This window comes from Anser anser, assembly GCF_964211835.1.
Source record: "Anser anser genome assembly, chromosome: 25".
Lineage (NCBI taxonomy): Eukaryota > Metazoa > Chordata > Aves > Anseriformes > Anatidae > Anser > Anser anser.
The window spans coordinates 803,096-818,561 of NC_139746.1; the positions used below are offsets into that span (position 1 = coordinate 803,096).

Below are 15,466 nucleotides of genomic sequence, written 5' to 3' on the forward strand. Positions count from 1 at the left end.
CCGGCGTGGTGGCACCGGGCAGCGACCGAGGCCGGGCGATGCCAGGCCCGAGCCCCGCTCCTGGTGGCAGTGTGCGCCATGGGGCACGCGGCCCCCCCCCAGCTCTTCTCCTTTCCCCACCTCTCCCCGCACGGCTCACACGAGGGCTGACGCTGCCAGGGGAAGCGGAACCCGGCTGTGCCTCGGTTTCCCTAACGGCACGGCCTGGGCTGCCGGTGGGGCTGCGGAGCTGCTTGTGAAGCAAGGATGCCACCCAGCACGGGCTGGGCCCGGCTGCTGCTCGGGAGGGCTCCGGGGGGCCCGGCGGGGGCCAGGGCCTCGCTCCGGCCTTGGCTGGAGGGGGTGGGCAGGCTGGGGCCCCAACCCCAGCAGCACCCCGGGCTCTCCCCGCACAAACCTCGCTCCTCCCGCCTCGACGCTGCCTCCGCTGCTCGGCTCCCCCGTGCCGGGGGCACCCCCAAACCTCCCCGCGACCGGGGGCCGCCACCGGGGGCCCCCTCCCCATCGCCACCGGGTGCGATCCGGCCCGGCGGCCGCGGCCCCACGGCCATACGGCCCCACGGCCACGGCCACGGCCATCACACGGCCACCGAGCCCCGCGCCCCCCCGCGCTGCCGCCCGCCGCCCCCCCGCTCCCCCGGCCCCCCCGGCCCGCCCGCCGCCGCCCCGCCCGGTGATTCACGCCGCCCCGCCGCTTTATAGCGCCGCCGGCCCCGCCGCCGCCTCACAGGCAACAGGTCCCGGAGCGCCCCGGCCGCGTCCCGTCCCGCCGCCCGGCCCGGCCCGGCCCGGCCATGCCGCTCCGGCTGGCGCTCTGCCTGCTCGCCCTCTGCGGCCCCGCCGGCGGCGACGCCGCGCACGGTAAGTGCGGGGGGGCCGGGGGGGGGCCGCGGGGCACGGGGCGGCCGCGCCCGACGGCAGCTGGCGGGGCCCGGCCCGGCCCGGCCCGGCCCGTCCCGTCCCGCCGGCAGGTGCCTGCGGCGGCCCCGGGTCCCGGCGCCGTTACCGGGCTGTGCCCCGCGGCGCGCCCCGTCCGGCCCCAGCCGGCCGCTGCCGGTGGCCCGGGGCGGGGGGGGGGGCGCTCCCCGCCGGTGCCCCGCCGCCCTGCGGCACCGGCTCACGGCGGCGCCGTCCCCGCGCGTCCCTCCCGCGACGAGCCCCGGGGGCGTCCCGGCGGTCCCGGGGCTGCAGCGAGGCCCCGCCGCCGTGGCCCGCGTCGGGGCAGCGCCGGCGCCCGGTCCCGGCTCCCGGCTCGGGGCTGGAGGCGAGCGGAGCCGCCGGTGCCGCCAGCCCCGCAGCGCTGCCCGGGGGGGTCCCGGTCCTCAGCGCCCGGGGTGCTGAGCGCCGTGCTCCGGTGCTTCGCGAGCCGCCCGGCCCGGACGGGAAGAGCCGGGAGCCGCGGCCGGTTGCCGGGCTGGGTGTGGAGTTTGCAGCTCCGAGCCCTCCCGGGTCGGGCGGCCGTACCGGCGGCTGCCGCGGCGCTCGGAGGCAGCCCGGCGGCTCGGTGGCCGTTCCCTCGCAGCAGCCACCGGCGCCCAGGCCAGCCGGGATGGCAGCGGCCCTGCCAGCACCGCTGTGCTGAGCCGAGGTCGCTGCCTGCCAGCCTCGGTTCTCCTGCAGCAGCGCCGGAGTTTCCGTCTTCCTCCTCGTGCAATCACCTTCGTCTCCATCACTCGCTGCCAGCGCGGGCAGGGAGCGGCGCTCGCAGGACAGCAGCAGGTCGAGGTGCCCCAGAGGACCGGGGGGATTCCTGCGGGGTCCCTGCAGGGGCTTCGGCCCCCAGCATCGTGTTCAGCATCGCCCCGGCCCACGGGATTTCCGCTTGCTGCTTGGCAAGGTCCGGTTCAAACAGCGAGAGGCCCCAGGCACGAGCACCCTGATGCTGTCCCTGCCCCCAGCGCACGTCCTCCAGGCCCCGCTGCAGGCAGGAGCGTTGCAGCCTCGCTGGCTGGGGAGACCTGGAGGATGGGGCACCCAGAGAGCCCCCGCGCTGCCCCCTCCTAACCCGCGGCCGTGGGCTCTGCCCGCAGCACGTCCCCCTTTCCCTGCCCTGGCTCTGCGGGGACGAGCGCGTGGGTGCAGCCCTGGGTACGGCCGCCCAGGCGCAGTGGGAGCCGCGGGGGCTCAGGCGCTCCCATGTCCGCAGGAGCTGGCCCCGTGGGAGGTGTGAAAGTGGCTCTCGCTCTCCTGCCGGGGGCTCGGGGCTGCTCCTGCGTCGTGGCCCGCTTCCCGTTCAGCCTCCCTGCGGCTTTGCCGTGAGAGTCGGGGCATCAGGACCCGTCCCTTCCCCATGGTGTGGCTGGGCGCTGCCAGGTGTGTTCAGAGCACAGCCCCGGTCCGGGGTGAGGAGCTTGCTGAGCTCTCCTGCCCGCTGATGCTGTGCAGGGCGTTCTGGGGCTATGGGGTGACGAGGGAGCACTGCAGCCTGGGCACTGGGGTGAGGGCAGGAGGTTCCCGTACGTAGCAGCAGAGGAGACTCCGTGTTTTGAATATTTTTTATTTTTTTTTCTTATAAACATGTGAGCAGCTGACCCACTTTCTTTTGGCAAATGATCTGCGAAGGAAACTATTTTAAAGTAGCCAAAGATCCCTGTTGGGAAGTTATCAGACTTGGAAACTATCTCCTGGGCACTGGAAGCGCAGGGGGCTCCTGGGTCTCACTGGGGACCAACCGAAGCAGCACAGGGGGAACGGGACGGCTCCGTCCAGCGCCCAGGAGGGGCAGACGCTGCCTCCCCAGCACAGCGCGCCTCACGATGGGGACGTCCTGGGGTGTCCACTGGAGGCCTCTCCCTGCAGGCATCGGGCACCCGTGGGCCATGGAAAAGCTGCGGAGGGATTTGGGGCTGGGAAGCTCTGGGCTGGCCGCGTGCGCGCAGCCTCGGGGCAGGTGCCACCGGCGCAGAGCTCCTGCGTGCTGCACCGCTCGCTTTCGGGACCAGACCCCGAAGCAGGGCTGAGCCCATCCTGGGGCTCATGTTTTGCATGGCCTAAATGTGACGTTCAGGCTGCTGCTGGAGCTCCTCTCAGCCCAGCAGCGGAGGGAGCAAGCAAGGATCTAACTTTGCCGCAGAGCTCCTGGGGCTGCCGCTGGTGCGAGGGATGGCCGTGGGGGATGCTGGTGCGGCTGCCACAGCCACGTCCTCGGCGTGGGAGCAAGGCTCCGTGCTGACGCACCCTGGGAGCTGGCATCGGCGTCACTGCTGGCCCGGGGGGCTGCGGGGGTCTGGGCAGGAGGGGGGTAGTCCCGGTGTGAGCGCGGTCCAGAGCTGGCACCCAACTTCTGGCTCAGTACCATGGGGGGAACTGGGGCCATGGGAGATTGTAAAGGAAGAATGGGCTTGGAAGAGTGATTAGGCAGATTCCTGGAGGACAAAGGTGCCGATGGCAGGGACACGTTGGCCCTGCTGCCACTTCTGGAGGAGCCCAGGCCCTGGGTTCCCGGACACCTGCGGCTCGGGGCTGGGCAGGGTTTGCTCCATCCGTGCCGGCCCCGATGGGCTCCGGTCCCCATGGGGAGCTGCTGCTGGCCACAGCCGCACCGAGAGCCCCTCGTGCTTAAGGCCAAACTGAAATGGGGCTCACAGGAGGGAGGGGATAGGGGACCAGGGGGCCAGGATGGGTGCTGACACCCGCTGTGGATCAGGGCACCCCAGTTGGAGGGGAGCGGCTCCAGCCCCGTGCTGGCGTGTCAGACAGCAGGATCCGGCCCTGCCCCCAGCCCTTCCTCACATCTTTAGCCGTTTAGCAAACCTCAAACGCAGCTAATGAGAACATAAACCCAAATAAGCGTCAGAAGAGGCTGGTTCGCAGAGGCGGAAATTGCAAAGGAATCACTCACAAAAAAAAAAAAAGTATAAATGATTTGCTCATGAGGTTAAGGAACAAACAGGCTTTTGACTCAGTGGGATCAGATGCTGCTGGGCTGGCTGCGTCCCAAGGGCTGTGTCAAGTGCCCTGTTTGCCGGCCGGCCCCGCACAAAGGCGGTGTGTGTCGGGCTCCCACGCGCGGGGTCGGTCACTCCGTGGGGACGCTGGCGCACGCCAGGGGACGCCGGCTCACGGTGCCGCGCACGCACCACCGGCCCTGCTCTCGCTGTCCCCTCGGGCAGCGCCGCAGGGAGCGGGCTGTAGGGCCCCGTGCTGGCCCGCCGGGCGGGCAGCTCCCGGGGCATCGCACCCACGGTGCTGCTGGCGGGGCTTTGGGATGCCGGCCAGGCTGCGCAGGCAAGCGCGCGGTGCTGGGGGCTGGTGTGGTCACTTGGCCCAGGACAGCCCCCGTGCCAGGGTGAGTGCAGCACGGGCACCGTTAGTGCCCCCAAATGCCGGTCCCCGTGCACCAGCCCCACACGTGCCCTGGTGGTGAGGCGGGTGGCAGGGCCGTGCTGGGGTCGCCTCATCCTCTGCCCTCTCCGCAGGTGGGATCTGCTGGCTGCAGCAGGGGAAGGAGGCCAAGTGCACCATGATCCTGAAAACGGGCGTGACGTGGGAGGAATGCTGTGCCAACGGCAACGTGGACGTGGCCTGGTCTAATTACACCTACCCAGGCAACAAGATCAGCCTGCTGGGCTTCCTGGGGCTGGTGACCTGCCACCCCTGCAAAGGTGAGCGCGGCCGCTGCTGGGCACCGGGCTGGGGAAGACCCTGGGGCTGAGCCCCGTGCTGGGGAGGATGCTGAGCCCGCGATGCAGCAGCAGCGGGGCTGGGCTGGGGCCCCCAGTGCCTTCCTGGGCCCCCAGGAGGGTGCTGCCGGGGGCCTGGGCTCGTGGCGCAGCCGCCAGCCCCGTGTTGCTCTCACTTAACGCGCGCTTTTGTCGCCCCTGCGGCGTGGGGCTGTGCGCCCTGTCCTGTGGCTCCCAGGCTGACGGATTGCTGGGGCTGGGGCCTCCCGGCCCCGCTGCCCTCTCCAGGTCTGGTTAAAGGGAAACTTCTTTCAGGTTTTTTTTAAGGGAAAAAGATCTATTTCTTCCCCTCTGCTCCCCCTTCCTCCTCCCAACGTCTCCAAGCGCGTGTGTGAAATGGCTTTATATAACGGGCAGCTCCAGAAATGGAAACTCTCCAGCTGTGAGTTCCAGGCCCTCCAGATGTTTTGGCGCACGCCGGAGGCACGGATCCCCTCGTCGCACTTGCGTGGCCGTGTGAGAACATGCTCGAGGACCTGCTGACCACAGTAGTCAGGAGCAGGTCTTTGGAAGGTCACTTCGTTATTTGCTTAAAGCGGGGGGAAAAAAAAGGCTCTTAACAAAACAGCCTCTTCCAGCGCCTCCACGCCGCCCCTCGGCGCTGCAGCCCCCAGCGCGCTCCTCTGGCCTCGGCCGCCCTGGCCGGACTCGGGGACGCATCCTGCAAGGTCCTGGCCCTGGCATTCTCCCCGTGGCAGCCAGGGAAGCTGTGCAGTGCCAGGGGCACCAGCACCGGCACCGGCTGCTCTCCCAGCCTGGAGGGGGTGGGCAGCCCTTGGCCAGGGGGGTCTGCAGCGGGGCTGGGGGTGCGCAGGGTGACCGCAGTGGGGGGGTTACGGCTTCCCGGGGTCAGAGAGCGGGGCCTGGGCAGAATCCAGCCAAGGGAAAATGGACGGAGAGCCCGGACGGCACATACGCTGCCGCTCCCCACCCCTCAGAAAGCCCTGCTGGTCCCATCCAGACGGAGCTGGTGCGCGCTCCCCGCCGGGCTCCAGGGGCCTGGGAGAGCCGGGTGGCCAGGGCAGCGCTGCATGCTCGTGGGGCTGGCGTGGGCCAGTCCGGGATAACGGGGTCACAGCTGCCAGCCCTGCCGGCAGCCGGGGCGGCCGAGCCCTGCGGGAAGGCGCTGGCCGGGCCCCGGGGGATGCGCCACGGCTCCGGCGGGGAGCTGGAGAAATTCCTGGCTCCAGCTGCCGGGGACACGGTGTCCCCCCCAGGGACCCAGCGTGGATGGGAGAGCCAGGCCATGGGGCCAGGTCACAGGCGGATGCTTCTGCAGCCTCACTGCCTTGCTGAGATGGGACGGACGGACGGACGGACAGATGGGTTGTGCCGTGCCGCCCCAGCGAGGGTCCCGTGTGCTGCTGGGGCTGGGCCCCTCCGTGCCCCGTCTTGTCCCTGCTGCGCTGCCCCTGCCCTCGGAGCCATTTTGGGCAGGCCCCAGCTATGGAAATCAAGGAGCAAACCAGGAAACCGCCCGTCTCCCCGCGTCTCCCACCAGGGAATTTCCCCTGGGAACGCTGGGCCAAGCAGACAGGGGATTTCCCCTTCCCCCACCTCCCCCTGCCGTCTCCCCAAGTGACCCCGTCTTCTGCGGGGAAATCCCCCTGCTTTATCTCCAGGCATCTGCCCGCTGACATCTTCCCAGCACACACCCTGTCTGCGGGAATCCCTCCTGCTCTGGGGTAAATCCGGGCTCGGGGTTCTCTTCCCTCCCGGCTCCCCTCCCATCAGGGCGCTGACAGACCTGGGTCCTGCCTCCCCCAGCCCCAGGGCTGCCCGGAGTCCCTTTGGAGTGGCACTGGGGGTGCCTGGACATAGGGTAAGGGGCTCGCAGCTGCCCCACATGCTGCTCCCCTCCTGCTCCCGGTGCAGGCAGCGGCGCTGGGGCCGGGCGGCCCCTCTCTGTCCCCTGCTCCCGGGGCCGTGGCGGCCCCAGGGTGCTTTGAGCCCCGCCGCCGTCCTCGCGGGGAGGCGACCCGCGGGACAATGCGTCCGTCTGTCTCGCCTGCTCCCGCCGGGAAGCGGACGGGACGGGGGATCTGCCGCTCGCTGCTGTGACCCGCTCTTGTGTTCAAGTCACGGAGGCCTGGAGCAAAACAGGGCTGGGTATTGTCTGATTAAAGCGGAGCTCTTGATTGCCCAGACAACTTGCAAAGCCCAGTTCCTTCTGGAGGATCTGGGGCCTTACAGAGATAGATTTTTTCCATTGCATAAGAAAAAGAAATGTCTCCTTCCAAAAAATAAATACATAGAAATGAATTAGCTGGTGCTGATCTGAGGGCCAGCTCTCTGGCTGGGGTAAGTGTTGGATGATAGCTCAGCACCGCAGCCAACGACCTGCTCCTTCGCAGCGCTGAGCAGATCCAGATGCTGCTGCAGGCAGCGTTCGCGCGGCGCAGCCCCTGCGGGGCCCGGGGGCAGCCCCAGGTAAGCCCCGGCGTGGTGCTGCGGGGTCCGTGCCACGTCCTGACGCGCTGCCCCCCCCTCTCTCCGCAGAGAGCTGCGAGGGGGTGGTGTGCGGCCCCGACAAGGTGTGCAAGATGAAGCACGGGCGGCCCCAGTGCGCCTGCGCCCCCGACTGCTCCAGCCTGCCCCGCAAGCTGCAGGTCTGCGGCTCCGACGGCTACACCTACCGGGACGAGTGCGACCTGCTGACGGCCAAGTGCAGAGACCACCCCGACCTGGAAGTGATGTACCAGGGCAAATGCAAAAGTAGGTTTGGTAGTGCCCCTGCCCTGCCCCATCCCCGCTCCCCGCGGCTCTCGCGGCTCCCGGCACCGCGTGAGAGCGGTCGGAGCTGCGCCCGTGCGGGAAAAGGAGACCGACAGCGCTGCGTGGCCCCAGACTACACGTGCTCGTCGGTCCTGCCGGTGCATTGCGAGGTCCTGCAGTGGTGAGAGGCCGTGTGGGTCGGGCACGTGCTGCCAGCACACCGGGCGCTGCCCGCACCTCTCCCGCCCCGGGAAGCCAGGGCTCCCGTTAGCCCAGCCACCGAGGCTGCAGCTGCTGGAGACGGAGAGGCCTTTGCAGTTCCCTCCCCTCCCGTGGTGCAGCAGGGGCAGATCCGCAGCCCGGGTTCGCTCTGCCATGCCCTGGCGGGGGGGGACGAGCCCGGCCCCCGCCTCCCAGCTGCGTCTCCCCGCCTGAGCGCTGCGCAGAGGAGTTCACTAGCGGCCGCGCTTGCTGGCCCCGGCATCGCCCCCGCTCCGCTGCCTGCAGCAGGGTGGAGCGGCTCGGAGCTGGCACCCGCTCCGGGGCCCCGGCCCCGGCACCCCAGCGGGGACGCAGCGGCGAGAGCCGGGCGGCCGAGGAGCTGCCTCGGATGCCGAAGCGGCTCGTCAGTGCGACGGGGGATTCGGCCTCGCCGCGGCTGGGGAATAGCAGTCCGTAAAATGTCACTTCCAAACATCAAGCCCCTTTTTTGTTGTTTTGTTAAAGAGAGCAGTAATCCTCCTTTCCCTGCCAAGAACTGTCAGAATTATTATGATTATTTTTGCCAGCCCTCCTCTCTGAAATGCTTTGCCTGTCAAGCTCTGGACTGCACAGTAAAATTTGGGGCAAGAAATGTGAGTTGCGAGCTGGGAGTTGCAGATGCCAAGTCTCCTTCCAATCCAGCAGGAAAATAGAGGAAGGAGGAGGGAAGGCTTCAAACAGTGTTTACAGCATCCGGGGAGCACGCCGGGCCCGGCCGTGCCCCCGCGCTGGCGTGGGGCTGGTGCCACGGGGGCAGCCAGCTGCGCAGGGCCTGCGGGCTGGGGGTGCACAACCCCCCCGCCCTCCTGCGCGGCTCCGAGCCCTGCCCAGGGCCTGATCCTGCCCCTGCGGGCCCTCGCCGCCCCTGCTCGCTCTGCCAAGGCACCTGCGTGGGGCCACTTGTCCCAGCCAGGTCCCATCGGCCAAGCCGGGCTCCGGCCCTGCGCCCTCTCTCGGGTGCAGCGGTGGGGTCGTCGGCTCCGCGAGGCACGGACAGCTCCTGCTCCCTCGTCCCCGCGCGGCCGCCGGCGCGGTGGCAGCAGGCCGGCGGTCCCAGGCCCGGCCTGCCCGGGGCTGCTGAGCTGCGGCCGCGTTGTGCTTCCCCGCAGAGTCCTGCTCCAGCGTGGTGTGCCCCGGCACCCACACCTGCGTGGTGGACCAGACGGGCAGCGCGCACTGCGTGACGTGCCGGACGGCTCCCTGCCCCGAGCCCACCAGCCTGGACCATGCCCTCTGCGGCAACAACAACGTCACCTACCCGTCGGCGTGCCACCTGCGGCGGGCCACGTGCCACCTGGGGCGCTCCATCGGCGTGCGCCACTACGGGAGCTGCTCGGGTGAGCGGGGCGCGGGGCGCCCGGGGCCGCCGGTGCGGGGCTCTGCCCCCTGCTGCACCCACTCACCGCTTTCCCCCTTTTCTGCCCCCGTTTCCAGCCGCGGCCAAGTTCTCCCTGGAGACGGACAACGCCGAGGAAAACTACGTGTGAATCCTTCCTTCGCCGCAAGGCCGGACCCAGGAGACAGGGGCATTATGTGTATATTGTACAAACCATATACCTGATATTTATTAAGATAAAAGGTCCTTATTTATATCTGTGTATGTTATGCAGTCGCAGAGGGCCCGGCTCTCGGCCCTGCCAGCCGTGCCGGGGCTGCGCGGGGCCACCCGGGCTGCTCCGTGCCCTCGGCTTCGAGGGGGCGTCCGCACCGCTGCGCGCTGCCCCCCCCACGTGTCCTTGGATGGCCGCCCCGGGCCTATTTATTTTTGGATTGAATTCTTGGTACTCTGCTGACGTTTCTGGCCGGGACCTCGGGGTCAAGTGGGAATCTGCGCTTTATCTTTCCCCGGAGGGGCTCAGCCCCAGCTGCCAGCAGCAGGAAACGGAGCACGGAGCTGCACCGGATTTGGGACGCATAGATCTATATTTTTATATACATATATATATATGCACATATATATATGTATGTTATTTTCCCCTGAAGTTTTAGCACGTGTATGTTAAAACTGATTTTAGCTTAGGTTCTCCCAGGCCCACTCAGACCAGGCTCCCAGCCCTCTCGGTGCGATGGGGACGCAGCCTGCCGCTCGCCCTCGCTCACCCTGCCGTGGCCAAACCCCCTCGGTGAGCAGCCCCGGCCACTGCGGGGCAGGGGGCTGCGGAGCCCCCACGGGGGCACGGGGCAGGAGCGCCCCCGGGGCCCCCAGCCCCGCTCAGGGGCAGGCGCAGCCCCCTCTGGCCCCCGTCTCCCGCACCCACTGCTCTCTCACTCCCTCTGTATTTATTGTTACTTCTCTCTTTTTGTGCGCGTTGTGACCTGTGTAAATACCATCTCGTCTCTGACACCAAGAAGCTGTTGCCTTTATATAAATATCATATTATATATAATATATATATATATAAAAATACCCTATTTTCTATTTTTGTATGATTGTGTTCTGATTCCTGAGGCAGATGCTATGGGAACGTATACATTTCCTATTCCATATTGTTAGGAGCATTTTACGGCTGTGTTACAATTTGGATTACAATTAAAAAAAGAATAAAAGGTGCTGCGGGTCTGGTTTTGTTGCGCTGCTGCGTCCCACGGGGCTGTGCCCCCGTGCCGTGGGACCTGCAGGGCGGCAGCAGGCATGGGGCAGGGGGGGTGTGCACGGGGGGGGCGCCTGGTGCGTGTGGCACCGCGTCCCAGGAGCTTTGTCCCCTCCGGTAACAGCCGTCCCGGCGTGGGCACCGGCCCGAGCTCGCAGCAGCGGCAGCGTCCCCGTGGCGGGGCGGCGGGGAGCAGGTGAAGCGCGCCCTGCTCGGCCCCGGCTCCCCGGCTGCACCAGGCCACCGCCAGCATCTGTTTCAGCTTTGTGTCGGGGTTTTTCCACCCTGGCCAAGTCTCTCTGAGCAGCAACAAGAAAGGAAAGGGGAGAGAGAGGAGGAAAAAAAAGAGAGAGCAACCAGCAATGCAAATCAAATATGTTCCTAATATCAGTGAGTGCCGTAAGGGTTTGGTATTTCACAAAACAATTCCTGCCATTAATTGAGTCCTGATGTGCGCTGCTCCCCCGGCGGACGCAGTCGCAGGAGCCGGGCTGCAGCCTGCGGCTTGGCTCCCGTGGGACGCCAGGAGCTGCGGCCGTGCCCCCGGCCGGGTCCCCTGCCCCGGGGCTGGGGTCAGCGCGCGGCCCGGCCACCCCGACCCGCGGCCTCGGTACCTGCCCTGCTCACCTCTGAGCTGCTCCCTGCCTGCGGGATGGGTGTAAGGGCACGGCCAGGGCTCTGCCGGGGCTTTCCCTGGTGCCAGTGTTTGCAGCACACGGGGCCGGGGGGCTTCCTGCCCCCTTCCTCCACCCGCCCCAGCCCTGGCCCTTGGGCTTTGGCCCCGAGGCTCCTGGCGCTGACCCACGCCAAGGCGGCGGGCACGGGCTGCGGCAGCAACGTCAGTGCTGCTGATGGGCGGGAGATTTCGGCTCCCAGAACACGGCCGTGAGTCAGGCGGCTCCTTCCCTCCGTTTTTTGGGTGGTCTGGGGCGAGCCGGGACAAGCGCCGGCTCCCCAGGGTTCCCAGCAGCGTGTGGAAGCCCCGAGGCTGGCAGCCCTGCCCCGGCATCCTCGGGGCTGTGGCTTCCCAGGGAGCCCACAGGGATTTGGGGCTTCCTTGGAGGCTGGCAGCCTGGCAGGGTCCGGCCTCTGCTCGGTGTCCCGGTGTCCCCAGGGCCACCGCAGCGAGCAGGGTGCTGGGCTCCCCAGTGCAGGGACCACGGGGACCGGAGGGGGGGCTGCTTTCTGGGGGACATCTCAGCCCCGCTCTTTGTGCCCCCCGCACCTCCCGACCGAGGGATGTTCCGTGCCACAGCCGCAGCCCCAGCATCCCCCCAGGACCCTCCGCAGGCAGGGCCGCTGCGCCCCGCAGCTGTGGCGTGCCAGCAATTTGCAGATAAAACAAACAACCAGGAGCGGGAACGGCTCGGTCGTCCCCAGAGACGGCCGCAAAGCCGGGCAGGAGCCGTGCGCTGTGTGCGTTGGCTGAGACCCTGCCGCAGCTCGCACACGTCCCCTGACCCCCGGGGTCGGCGCTTGTACCCGTGCCAGCGGCGCGCTGGGCGGGGGGGTGAGGATGGAGCCCCCCGGGGGTGTCCCCGGCCCCTCTGCCAGCACGGGCGGGAGCGGGCGTGCTGGGAACCGACCTGCCCCGGGCCGTGTCTGTGGTTCTCACGATGGGGGGTCCCCGAGTGCGCGGTGGGATGGGATGGGATGAGGCTGGATGGGACAGGGTGGGACGGGACGGGACGGGACGGGACGGGACGAGGAGCCTGGCCCCCGCGGGAAGGCAGCTCCGCGCTCCTGGGGGCGCCCCACAGGGCTCAGACCCCAGCTCATGGCAGTGCCTGGTGCTGAGCAGGGTCTGGTCCTGCCCTCCTCTCCTGCATCCCCGGCTCCACAGAACCCTGCCCCGTGACAAGGCAGGGGGTCTGGCTGGGGACCAGCGCAGAAGGGCTGCGGGGGGGGAGCAACAGGACACCAGAGAGGGGGGCTGTGGGGAGCACCGAGCCCACGGCCCCGGGGTGGCACTGCCCGTCCTCCCCGTGCCAGCAGCGCGGGGCAGGGAAAGGACAGAAGAGAAATCTGGAGAAAGGAAATCCTGGCAGGAGGTGAGGGGCAGCTGCCCCGGGCAGGGCAAGGTTAAGGTTGGGCCCCAATCAGCCCCTCTGGGACCAGCTGCCAAGGGGGGATTAAAGGGGGCTGAGCGCTGGGGCTGGGCTCTGCTGGCTGAGCAGGACTGGCAGAGGGGAGGTGAGCGGACAGCGGTCTGGGAGGGAGCTTTTATTGAGGAAGGAAAATGCTGCTGCTGCGAGACGGGAAGCAAGGTGCTGGGACCCTTTGTACAAGCCTTGAGGGGGCAGGAGGGGAATGCTTGGCTCCTCACTAACAGTCAAAATCAGTCTCCTGCACTGCCTTGGAGCACGTGGGGAAACTGAGGCAGGAGCTGTGAGCCCTGGTTGTCAGTTCCCATTGACCATCAAAGCCCCTGGAGCTGGAGGGGGGCCCGGGGGGCCCGGCCCTTCCCTGCCCTCCTGGGAGCCGCCGGACCGCTGCGATGCCTCGGCCCCCCTGCTGGCCCCCACAGTCTGCCTGCCCCGGGACCCTTCGCTGCCCCCGGACCTGGTTTGTGCTTCTGCTGCCCCTCGGGGTGGCGGTGCTTGAGCACGATGAGGTGCACCCAGTCGATGTAGTTGGAGATCTTGGTGTAAATGTCAGGGTACCGGCGGTCCCCGCACCTCTCCCCGGAGAAGGAGACGATGCCGTAAACCTTCCTCTTGAAGATCAGAGGTCCCCCAGAGTCACCCTGCAAAGCGAGGGGACACGAGGGAGAATAGCATCCCCCCGGGACGGCGGGGCCGAGGCCGGGCACGCACTCACCGCGCAGACGCCCCGCAGCGTGGCGTTGCGGCTGGCCCCGCACAGCATGTTGGCCGAGACGCGGCCCCTCCACAGCGTCCGGCACAGGCTGCGCTTGACGATGGCGGTGTCGGTCTCCATCAGCTGCTCGGGGCGCTCGCCGTAGTTGGAGGTGTCCCCCCAGCCCAGCACCTCGCAGACGGTCCCGGGCTTCAGGTCGACGTGCGGCGAGGGCAGGCGGATGCGCTTCACGTACTTGTTCAGCGTGGCCGACCCGTTCAGCTGGGCAGGGAGCGGGGGTGTGGGTTCCTCCTTGCCCCCCCGGGCCGGGGCAGATCCCCCCGCCCCCCTCCCGCAGCTCCTGCCCCCCACCCTCCCCAGGCCAGCCCGGGGCCCCCTCCCCACCGCCCCGGCCCCGGCTGATTTTGGGACCCCCGCGCCCCGGGAGCGGTCCCGGTCTGGCTGGAGGGCGGGGGGCGCGGGCAGCCCCCCCCGGCCGGGGTCGGCGCCTCCTCGGCCGCCTCCGGCGCCGCTCCCCGGCGAAGCGCTGACACCTAGCGGCGGCCGGGCCGGGCGCGGGGACCTGCCGGGCCCCCCCCGGGGACCCCGGCGGGGGGGCGCGGGGCTCACCCTGAGCATGCGGATGTCGTTGTCCACCGTGCGGGGGTCGTAGAGCGGGTGCGCGATGGACTCCTCGACGCCGAAGACCTGCTGGGACTCCTCGGGCCGCTCCAGCCGGTGGGCGCCCAGCACCACGCGCACCGAGGGGTTGCGCCTGCGGCCCCGGGGCACCGTGAGTGGGCACCGCCGGGCCGGGAGCCCTCGGCGGCGGACGGGAGAAGGGGGCCGGGGAGGCTGGGGGGCTGCTCCAGCGCCACGTAACCCCCCCAGGATGGGAGCACCCACCCCTACGGGGCCACGCCGTGTCCTGGGGAGGGCACCGGAGCCCGTGCCCCCACCGGAGCGCCGCTCACCTGGGGATGGGGCAGTGAGCCGCCGTCATCACCCACTTGGGCCACACGAGGAAGCCCCCGCAGAAGTGCTGCCCGTCCATCTGGATGGAGGCGATGAAGGGCCGGGAGTGGGGCAGCGCTGCCTTCCCCCCGATCACCCAGCTGCCGCGGGCACCTGGTGGGTGCGGGCGGTCAGCGGCTGCAGGGGGACCGGGCACCCCAGCGCCACCCACGGGTGCTCAGGCTCCTGCCCCAGGCCCCTCGTCCCCACCCTGGCTGCGGGGGACCGGCCCCGCGGCCCCAGCTGTCCCATTACCTGCTGGGCCCAGCGCCGGGAGCAGCACGGAGCCCCCCAGGCTGAGGATGAGCAGAGCGGTGACCATGCTGGTGCGGTGTGGGCCTCTGCCACCTCCTGTGGGGCCACCTGGGGTGCGTGGGGGGGGTTAAATAACCCTGGAGGGGGGTGCTGTGGGCACAGCCACCGTGCGGATGCTGGCGGGTTTCCTCCTCTTGGGGTGTTGCTGCCTTGTGCAATCACGTTGGAGTGGGGGGCGTGGGGAGTGCAATGCTGCGGGGCTGTGGGGGCTCTGTGGGCCCGGGGGGGGGCTCAGGCTCGCTGTCCCCAGGGCTTCGGAGCCAGCCTGGCTTGAGGCACTGCTCGGCAGCCTCCCTTGGAGCGCGGAGGCTGCTCGCTGGGAGGGGAGCGGATTAAGGAAGGAAGAGTGAAAGCAGAGCAGCTTCCAGCCCTGTCCTGGCTGCTCTCGTGCCTTGAGCTAACCGGGATGAAATCCTGTTCTTGGCGCAGTGGGTGCGAGCGGGGCCCTGCCGTGGCCCAGGGACGCTCCCCAGGACGTGGCAGCGCCCGCAGGACTGGCGGTGGCCTGGCTGCTGCGTGCTGTGCCCTCTGCCAGCCCCCCGGACGCTGCCTGGCTCTGGGCCTGTGCCCGTGCACGGGGGCTGCAGCCCCTGGTCCGGATCCCCGGCGGGTACCGGCTGGGAGGGCCAGGGCTCCGAGAGCTGGGGGTCCCATGGTTGGGGGTCCCATGGTTGGGGTGCCCCCGCTGCGGAGCTGGGCTCGCTCCGGGGTGGGTGAGGAGCTCGCGCCCCCGCAGCGGGCAGATTTCTTCACACCGCTGTGGTTTGAGCCTCGGCCCGGGCTTCCTGTGTCAGTTTGCCAGCGTTTACCCAACGCAACTGTCAGCGGGAAAGAGGGAGCCGGGGGGGGGCAGCCCGGGCCCTGCTGGGGGTCCCTCTTGGCACCCTCGGGGTTGCGCGGGGGAGCTGGGAGCGGGGCGTTTGGCCAGGACCGGGGGGCCCCTCCCGGGGGCGGCGGGGCTCAGCCCGGCGGGGGGGGCTCGGGCAGGAGCCGGCAGCGCCCGCGACCCCCCGGTTCCGCCCAGCCGGGCCCGGCTTCGGGGCCCCCGCACCCCGAAAGCGGCCGCGGGGGCGCCCGGGGGCGGCGGCG

At 69.2% G+C, this 15,466-nt stretch overlaps 2 protein-coding genes across 3 annotated transcripts; one reads left to right on the top strand and one right to left on the bottom strand.

The window, feature by feature from the left end:
• The first annotated feature begins 715 nt into the window (after positions 1–715).
• On the top strand, positions 716–10,208 carry FSTL3 (follistatin like 3). Its single transcript, XM_083810982.1, has 5 exons — positions 716–861; positions 4,419–4,604; positions 7,182–7,397; positions 8,768–8,995; positions 9,093–10,208. Exons 1-5 carry the CDS (start codon positions 795–797, stop codon positions 9,143–9,145), a joined length of 750 nt encoding a protein of 249 aa, XP_083667108.1. The 5' UTR covers positions 716–794; the 3' UTR covers positions 9,146–10,208.
• Positions 10,209–12,457: 2,249 nt separating this feature from the next.
• On the bottom strand, positions 12,458–15,384 carry PRSS57 (serine protease 57). Of its 2 annotated transcripts, XM_083810979.1 has the most exons (5): positions 14,318–15,384; positions 14,023–14,176; positions 13,679–13,823; positions 13,070–13,330; positions 12,458–12,995 (listed from the first exon to the last, which is right to left on the bottom strand). In XM_083810979.1, exons 1-5 carry the CDS (start codon positions 14,382–14,384, stop codon positions 12,669–12,671), a joined length of 954 nt encoding a protein of 317 aa, XP_083667105.1. In that variant the 5' UTR covers positions 14,385–15,384; the 3' UTR covers positions 12,458–12,668. The 2 variants fall into 2 exon arrangements, with proteins under 2 accessions (XP_083667105.1, XP_083667104.1); XM_083810978.1 differs by having other exon boundaries at positions 13,070–13,823.
• Between the last annotated feature and the right edge of the window lie 82 nt (positions 15,385–15,466).